This window comes from Crocuta crocuta, unplaced genomic scaffold (genome assembly GCF_008692635.1).
Source record: "Crocuta crocuta isolate KB4526 unplaced genomic scaffold, BGI_CrCroc_1.0 scaffold130, whole genome shotgun sequence".
NCBI lineage: Eukaryota > Metazoa > Chordata > Mammalia > Carnivora > Hyaenidae > Crocuta > Crocuta crocuta.
The window spans coordinates 1,010,950-1,019,703 of NW_027527920.1; the positions used below are offsets into that span (position 1 = coordinate 1,010,950).

Here is an 8,754-nt window from a genome sequence, read left to right on the forward strand (position 1 = left end):
GCACCCCTGCAGGGCTCCAGCCACCACCAGTGGAGCCTGGGAGGGGGACCTCGTCAGGACCACCATGTGATCCCATCAGGAGGACCAAAGGAGCCACAGAGGGGCAGGCTAAGGCTGGGGTGGGGGGAGGTGTCTCAGGAGGCTAAGGCTGAGGGGGGGTGTCTCCAGGGAGCCTGAACAAAGAGGGGGATTGGGCTCAACCCCTGAGGGCAGAAGGGACCTGGAGCCCAGCTGGGAGGGTCCGGCTGAGCTGTGTCAGCCTGCCTGCTGCCCGCCCACCCTTTCATCTCTGCAGCTCCTTCCTCCCTGCCCTTCCTTGAATGTGTGTCTGTGGGTCCGTCTGGGTGGCTTTGGGGAGGGGGGAGGAAGAAGGGGGAGGTCTCCGTGGGCAGCTTGGATTGGACAAACTTTCTTTGAAAATGGTCCTTTGCACAAAGACTGGTGGTCAGACCAACAGGTGCCCCCGCAGGAGCCCAAGGACCCTGAGGGGTGCATTCTTCCCAAGGGGATAACTATCTCCAGCAGGACCGGGCAAGACGGGGCAGGAAGAGACGGGAAGGGAGGCAAGAAGCCCTTCCCCTTTTCCCGTGCCAGCCGGCCCTGGCCCTCTCTCCCAGACCGGCTTTTCCCAGAGAGCTAAAAGCAAGAAAGTAACCTTTAGGATTAAAGAGAAACATTTCTTTGTTTGGGTTTCTTTCGTTCTCTCTTTTTTCCTCCTAAGCCTCTTTTCACATCTGTGGTGGCTTTTCCCCACTTGTCCGGGGACGGGGACAAAGGAGAAAGGCCAGAGAATGTCGTCCCAGGCGGTGGGGAACCAGACCTCCTCTCAGGCCACGGATGACTACGCCTATGGCAACTGGTACATCGACGAGCCCCAGGGTGGCCAGGAGCTCCAGCCAGAGGGGTAAGTTGGCTGTGTCTGCCAGCAGAGTGGGGTGTGGCCAAAGTTACCTATGTGCGGGGGGAGGGGGGGGATGGGAAGCCCCCCGGGCCAGGACTGCTAAGATGAACCATGCAGCTCATTTGCTGTGTGACCCTTGGCAAATCACAGCCTCTCTGGGCTTCAGACTCATGTTACATGAGAATAACAGCCCTTGCCTCGATGTTGGTACTGGAGAGGGGCCTGTGCTGGGCTGTTCCTTAAAAAGTACCCGTGCGGTTTGTTAAAAATACAACCTCCTGGGACCCATCCCTGCAAATTCAGATCTTGCCAGTCTGGGGCAACTCTCTGGGTGAGTCAGGCCGATAGCCCACCTGGAGAGTGAGTGCTGGGAAGAGAAGTCGGGTCTGCCTTCAAGGGGTTACTGGTTCTCATGGTGACCATCTAGGGTGTGGTGTTAGCAAGTGTCAGGTTTTCTGGGCAGGCCAGGGCAGGGGGAGATGTGAGGAAAGATATTTCCTCAAACATGCCACCCTGTTGCCTTTGGCTGGCTCTGGATCTCCATGAAGGGGAGGGGTCCTTTCGTTTCTGCAGGAGTGCTCATGCGAGCCCAGGGCCAGGGGGCAACGACAGCCTGGTCAAGTGCGGCCAGAGGACTTGCCAGCCCCTATCTTTGTTTAGTCTGGGCACCCTGGCGGAGGGGCCGGGCCTCCCTGCGCCCCCCATGTGACCAAGGACGCCTGGCCTGCGTGGGCCCCTGAGCCTAGTTCTCCCCTTGCTGTTTCTTGCCCTGGCCCCACCCCCCACCCCCTCCTCTGCTGAGGATTTTGCCGTACTGGAAAGGTGAGGCTGGGGAGGTGGTGCGGAGCCAGATGTGTACACATCTGCTCTCCATCAACAGTGGAAACTGGAGAAGGGGAAATTCTTGCGTGTCTCCCCAGGGGCTGGGGCTGCGGCGGGGCCAGGCTTGGGTCACCCAGCAGGGACAGAGGCCCCACCCAGGCCCAGGGGGAGATGCGATTGTTTGGAGCACTCAGGGGGCTGGCCACCTGGTCAGCAGTTCCGCGGTCAGCAAGAGGTTTCTCATCCCCTTCCCTGGCGGATCTGGACAGCCTGTGGGCTCCCCTTGCCTCTGCTGCACACTTCTGGGGTGGGAGAAGTAGCAGAATGGGGATGGGCCCAGGAACCCAGGAGGGCCCAGATCCTGACAGGTTGACCTCAATCTGCAGCTGAGTCCCTGAAAGCCTCAAGGCCCTGGGCCCTGGCTGGGGCCAGGCTCTTCAGAAACAGCCTCACAAGGAAGTGGGGTACATACAGGGCCTGCGTGATGGGGAGCTCCACCTCTCCTATGCATGGCATCTGGGATTTGCAGCTCCCTCCTCCCACTGCGGGAAGAATGAGGAGGTCTGTTTGATTCGACTTACTTAGCCCGTCCAAGTCTAGTTGCTTGTCCCCCAAATCCCACCCCCAAAGGTGGAAGCCCAGGGGAATCCCAAGGAGATGAACTTGGGCTCCCTTCTCCCTGAGTAAGTCAGATACCCCAGGAAGATGATGCACAAAGCTCTGAGGAGCTCCTGATGCTGGTCCCCCTCAGCACAGCAGTGTGCCCTGGGGTTGGGGCTGCTGGGCACTGGTGACAGTGGCTGGATGGACTCAGTTTCCTGGTCACATTTCTCCAGATGCCCTCCAGGTAGAAAGGCTTGGCTAAAAAGGTTGGGGGGTGGGCGGTGAGTCTGATGGGCGGGCTGTGTCATCTGGGCTCTTCTGTGGGCATGGGACTGAGCCGTGTAAGCCGAGCCAGCCCTTTCCCACCCCCGGAGCCCCCCTGACTGGGTTATGTGCCCAGCCTGACATCTGCCCATGTGTTATCCCCTCCTCACCAATGCTGAGCTTCTCGGCCAGAGCCTGGGGACACAAATGCCTGTGGCAGCCATCCAGGATGACACACACCTCCCCCTCCACTTCAAAGGGATGCCTGGGGAATTGGAGGCTTCCCTCCTGGGAACACCAGGGTGACCAGCAGGCCCTTCTGCTGGGGTGTGGGGAGGGTATCAGGCCCCCACCACAGGCAGTCGGCCCTTCCCTCCCACCCAGAGAGATGTGCTGCGCCTTTCCCTCTGAGTCTCCCTGCGTGTCTGAGACCAAGCCCGGGCTTCCTTGGCTACATGTGATTCTGGTCCTCACCGCTCATCTTGGAATAAGGCCTAGAACTCAGCGGTCACTCTGGAAATTCCCCTTCCTTCTAGTATTCCGTCTCCAGGCATATACATTCTTCCTCCTACATACCTCTTAGACAGAGGCTGCCATCTCCCTTCCCCAGCCACCGCTTACATGCAGCTAACTTGAAAATGCTGATTCTCAACTGTTTTTGATGCACGGAAATGACAATTTCATATGTTTTCGACTTAAAACTTCCTCCCGTGCTCCTTACCTCTCCCCGTCTGGTCAGATGTGGGCGCTGGAGCCGGAGGACCTCAGTTCAAATCCTTGCTCTGCTGCTTTCCCAGCTGTGTGATTTGGATAAGATACTTAGCCTCTCTGAGCTGTGGTCTCCTTGTCTGCACAAGAGGTTCATAATAGCACCCACCGCTTAGGTAATCCCTGAGTTAACCCAGGCAACAAACAACATCTGGCACCTAGTCAAGTTCTTAGTAAGTACTAGTTACTGTTGTTGGTATTCAAATTGAGCCACAGAAATCTCCCCAAATCCAGAACAACCACCCTGTTCAAACACCCTCGATGGCTCCCTAGTGCTTCCCTTGCCTGCTGTGACCTGCTTCTGGCCTGCCTTCAACCCTGTAGACTATGAACTGAAAGTGCCTGACCCCAGCCACACTATCTGCTGCCTGTCACTTGGCTTCCTCATGTCCCTCCCTCTACACAAAGCTCCTTTTCCCCATTCTTTGCCTTAGCAAATTCTAACCATCTTTTATACTCAAATCAAACGCCAGAGGCCATAACAGAGGACCAAACATTTGATTGCTTGACCCAGTGCTGAGAAGGAGAGGTCTATGAGGACTGGGGTAGTCGGGGAGGCTTCCTGGAGGCGGGAGGAATGAAGTGAGCCTTGAAGCACAGGAAGAATGTGGGTGAGAAAGAAGAGGGGTCCAGGTCGAGCTGGCCCACTCTGTTTCTCCCATGTTTTCCCCTGGGAGCCCCCTGTCTCCTTCAGCCTTGTGACCTCAGAGCTTGGCACGGGGCTGGCACACCATGGGGGGGCGTGAAAACCCTGAGTGACCTTGAGAAAGTGGAACTAGGCACGCTTGTGTTGGAGAGAACAGAGGGTTGAGGGAGGTGGGAGTTGGAGCCCTAGGGTAGACAGCCTGGGACCCTGAACCTGGTTGCACACCCAGGGAGTCCCCACACGTGCCTGACCCAGCCTTCCCTTGCCCTGCAGGGAAGTGCCCTCCTGCCGCCCCAGTGTGCTGTCTGGCCTCCTCCACGTCTGTCTGGCCGTGCTGTCGGTGAGTCCAACCTGAATCCGGACTGACTTGCCACGGACTGCCAGGCCAGGGCAGGGGAACTTGTGTTCTCTGCTGGGGCTGGTGAAGGGGGGTCCCGGGAGCTCTCCAGGGTGGGGGCCCCAACCAGGATGCAGCCAAGTCCAGTCTCTCAGACTTTGGTCACCTCTCTCTGGCAAGTCACCAATATGCCACAAGCTTGCCCCCTGGGGCGGGGCGGGGAGGGGGCATTCTGAGCACCAAGGCCAAGCCCTCAGGCTCAGCCCCTCGAGGAAGGCCTGGGCACCCATGCCTTGCTCTATGCTCTCCTTTCAGATCCTTGTGCTGCTGCTGCTGGCTGCGCTCGTGAGGCGCCGCCAGCTCGGGTCCCGCTGCGGGCACAGCAGGCCTGGACTGCCCAGGTTGGTGCCAAGGCCTGGGCACCCCCACTCAGGTGGCCCAGCTGGCAGGGCCACTCTGGGAGCGTGACGGTTTGTTAGGTACCTAGCAGTCTGCTCTGGCCTCAGTGAGAGGCCACCCTTTCAGCCTGGGAGCTCTTCTTACCCGTACCTGCTTCTCAGTTTAGTCAGGAGCCCCAGAGGGAAGGGGAGGGACCTACTCCTGCGTCAGACCCAAGGAGACCATCCCCCTCCCCCATAGGGCCTGGTTCCAGATACATTTCCTCCAACGGTCCATGATCTGGACAAGCGATGCCCATCCCATGCCACCTTGACCCTCACTTCCCTTGAGGGTATCACCCGGACCCTGATGCTTAATGGCAGATTGTGAAGGACTGGAGATCAGTGGCTAGAACTTTTTTCCCCCGTCTTCTTTAGTCGTGCGACCCCAGGGGCTGGGAGGAAGATGGTCCTGAGGAGATGGGACTGGGCAGGCTTATATGGGAGAGACCAAAGTGTTGGGGTGATTGGAACCCCAGGGTAGACAGCCTTGTTCCCTGGCCCAGACCACACACAGAGGTGGCTCATGCCATGATGGGTTTGGGGAGGACTAGCCTGGGGTTTCTGTCACCAGTGGGCCCGGGAAAGAGCTTGCGGGCTTGGAGGGAAGAAGGAAGCGGGACAGACCTCTCAGGGCATGAGGTGAAGCTGGATGACAGAAGCAGAAGGCCCGAGTGGCCTGCCCTGAACCCAGAGGGGCTGTGCCTGGGACAGCTGTGCCCGCTGTCTGCCCTCTGCCCCGGGGCCACACCCAGGCCAAGGCAGTGGCTCTGACACAAGGATGTTGTGACTCTCCGAGCTCTCTGAAGGTTTGCCAGCCCAGACAGGCTGATTTGTGTGGAGGCGGCTGTTTCCTGGAGCCTCCAGGGGAGGGGGGGCAGAGGGAGCAGTGCTGAGGGGGGAGAGCAGTGCTCTGGCTTGTTCCCACTGTGCGTGTGGGTATCAACGGGGATGTCCTTGAGTCACTTTGCCACAAGGCCCAGAACTTGGTACATAGCTGGCACCCCACAAATATGTGTGGAATAAGTGGATAATGTGGCCTCAGTTTCCATCTGGAAAGTTTCCATCTCTACCTCCCCGGTTTATGGAACGCGGCGTGGGGGAATGGGGGGTGGGTACAGGGCCTGAGCGATGCCCTCCTGTACTGTCCCTGTCTCTGCACCAGCCCCGTGGATTTCTTGGCTGGGGACAGGACCTGGCTGGTGCCTGCCGCGGTCTTCACTATCCTCTTCAGCTCCTTGTGTTTGCTGCTCCCTGCTGAGGACCCGTTGCCCTTCCTGACCTTGGCCTTGCCCACCAGCCGAGGTATCCAGTGCATCTGAGGCCCTGGGGCTGGATGGGCGAGGGCGGTGCACTGGGTGGGAATTCAGAGCATGGGGCGGGGCCCTTCTGTAGCAAGTCAGGTAGCTCCCATCCCAGTCTCCCGAGTCTCCCAAGCAGATGGTGTCCCGCTACCCTCCCAGCTGCGCCCACAGTGCATGAAACCTGCCCTTCATTGGTCCCTGCCGTTGGGTCACTACTGCCCCGTCCACCTCCTCTGTTCTTGTGCAGACCCCACCCCCAGAACAGTGCTGCCTGAATCCTCCAGACAGCCCAGCCCTCTGAGAATGGAGGAGACTGGGGAGAGAGCAGGAGGGGGTTCCGGGGAATTGAGAGCGGGGCTCCAGGAAGCGAGGGTACTAAGGGCAGCTGCCACCAAGAGGGGCCACCGTACTCAACATGATCTCCTCAGATCAACCAATCCTCGAAATGACTGCAAAGTCAGTGGGTAGGAGCCCCATCTCATGCTGGAGGATGCTGAGGGTCAGGGAAGGGAACGATAATAAGGCAGCATCTTAGTTTATTGACAACCAACTAGGCACTGTGCTAAGCCTGTACACATGACTTTTCTTTTTTTTTTTTTAATGTTTTTTATTTATTTCTGAGAGAGAGAGACAGCATGAGCAGGGGAGGGTCAGAGAGAGAGGGAGACACAGAATCTGAAACAGGCTCCAGGCTCTGAACTAGCTGTCAGCACAGAGCCTGCCGCGGGGCTTGACCCCACGAACCGTGAGATCATGACCTGAGCCGAAGTCGGATGCTTAACTGACTGAGCCACCTAGGCGCCCCTACACATGCCTTTTCATTTTGTCGTTGCTAATATAACTACCATCATTTCCATTTTATAGATAGAGAAAGTAAGGCTCTAAGAGGTAACTTGCCCAGGATCACAGCGCTGGTCCTAGTCAGAGCCTGAATTTGAATGCGGGGCTCTTACTCGCTAAACCAGCGGAGGGACTCAGAAGGTGGAGTCAGGAGAGGAGAGGGGCCTGCAGGGGCCGGACCCAGGCCCCACATCTGCCTTTCCAACATGTGTCTCCCTCTGCCCCTCTTACCTTCCAGGGCCATGGAAGATACTCGCCCTGCTTTACTACCCTGCCCTCTACTACCCTCTGGCCGCCTGTGCCACGGTCAGGCATGGAGCTTCATACCTGCTCGGCAGCGCACTGTCCTGGGCTCACTTCGGGGTCCAGGTGTGGCAGAGGGTAGAGTGCCCCCAGGCACCCAAGGTAACCTCAGACTCACAACAGCCTGAGGGAGAGGGGCATGGAGGGGCTGCGTGAGCCATAAGCTCCTTTCCTCTTATTTATATGCTGGGCTTCTCTGGGACCTTCTACTGTGCACAAAACTCCACTCTTGGAAACACAGGCCCTACACAATAAATACACAAAATGATGCCAGGGTATGCTAAGTGTTTTGAGGAAACCCTGTCACCATTCTGAGACTCAGTTTCCCACCTGTGAACGGAGTAGATAACACCAGTCTTTCAGGGTAGACATGACGATTAGTTGGTTTCTTTGAGAGCTGGGACTTGACTGGTCTTTGACAGTATGGTCTTTTACTGGCACATACTGAGCTCCCAGTAAAAAGGTATTGAACTAACTAATAAATGAGTGAACACAGAAGGAGCCCAACCCTGGCAAGGCCTCAGGGCCAGAAGGTAGGGCATGTGCTTCCCGATGCCCAGGTCGCAACTGTACACAGACCAAACTAGGCCTTTGTCTAATTTTCGGGGACCCATGCCAAACCCCAGGAAGAAAGGAACATAGAAAGTGGGTGTCCCCAGTTTCGGACCTACTGTGGGGAGGAGGGGATTACATAGCTTCTTCTCGCAGCTCCTCCAAGTGCTGTGGGAGTTCAGGAGCCCAGGGGAGTGGGGAGCATCTCCACAGGGCCTCACAAGGTGACGCGAGGGTGTCTGTGCTGAGTGGCCCAGGTAGGGGGTGGGCATGATAGACTCAGAGGCCTCAGACCACCTGTGAGGCAGGTAGGAGTGAAATGGGAAGGGAAATGGCTCCTGGCCATCTGCTGGGGGAGGAAAGCAGAAGGTAAGTGTGTCTGGGAGTCTGTCTGTCTGTCTGTCTAGATCTACAAGTACTACTCCCTGCTGGCTTCCCTGCCTCTGCTTCTGGGCCTCGGATTCCTGAGCGTTTGGTACCCGGTGCAGCTGGTGAGAAGCTTCAGCCGTAGGACAGGAGCGGGCGCTGAGGTAAAGGGGCAGGGCTGGGTGGGCTCCTGGTCAGCGCCCAAGACACCCCCAGCTCCTTCCTGTGTAGTCACGCTTCGCGTAGGGCATGGCGCATAGCAGGTGCTCGGGAAATATTTGCTGAGTCACCAAGGGGCTGGTTAGTCCTCCCTCTTCCAGAGCAAAGGTTAGGCCAGGCCCTCAGCTGGCACCCAGGATACCTGGGGGCACCCAGCTGTATGCCCGGTGGGGATTCAAGAAAGGGAAGTGGACTAGAAGACAGAGAAGTCAGAACTCTGTTTCCGAGGTGCGGAGGCTCCAGCTGGAGGAATGAGACAGGCCAGGAGTCTCGAGCCTCCTAGGAGCCCTGCAGATGCCGACACGACTCAGGAAACACCCAGGGCAGAATCGCGTTATGAATCCATTCTAGGTTGGATGTGGTTGGAGAAAGGCAGATAGAGGGGTGGGATG

At 57.7% G+C, this 8,754-nt stretch overlaps 1 protein-coding gene across 2 annotated transcripts in view; it reads left to right on the forward strand.

Moving 5' to 3' along the window:
• Positions 1 to 721: 721 nt before the first annotated feature.
• STRA6 (signaling receptor and transporter of retinol STRA6) overlaps positions 722 to 8,754 on the forward strand; it is a 20,564-nt gene continuing 12,531 nt past the window's right edge. Inside the window, exons 1-6 of one of the 2 annotated variants that reach the window (XM_077745860.1) lie at positions 722 to 904; positions 4,278 to 4,344; positions 4,657 to 4,742; positions 5,944 to 6,083; positions 7,161 to 7,327; positions 8,185 to 8,307. In XM_077745860.1, coding sequence (XP_077601986.1) covers positions 792 to 904; positions 4,278 to 4,344; positions 4,657 to 4,742; positions 5,944 to 6,083; positions 7,161 to 7,327; positions 8,185 to 8,307 — 696 coding nt within the window. In that variant the 5' untranslated portion in view covers positions 722 to 791. The remainder of the gene's footprint in view (positions 905 to 4,277; positions 4,345 to 4,656; positions 4,743 to 5,943; positions 6,084 to 7,160; positions 7,328 to 8,184; positions 8,308 to 8,754) is intronic. The other variant, XM_077745868.1, reaches the window with a different exon arrangement.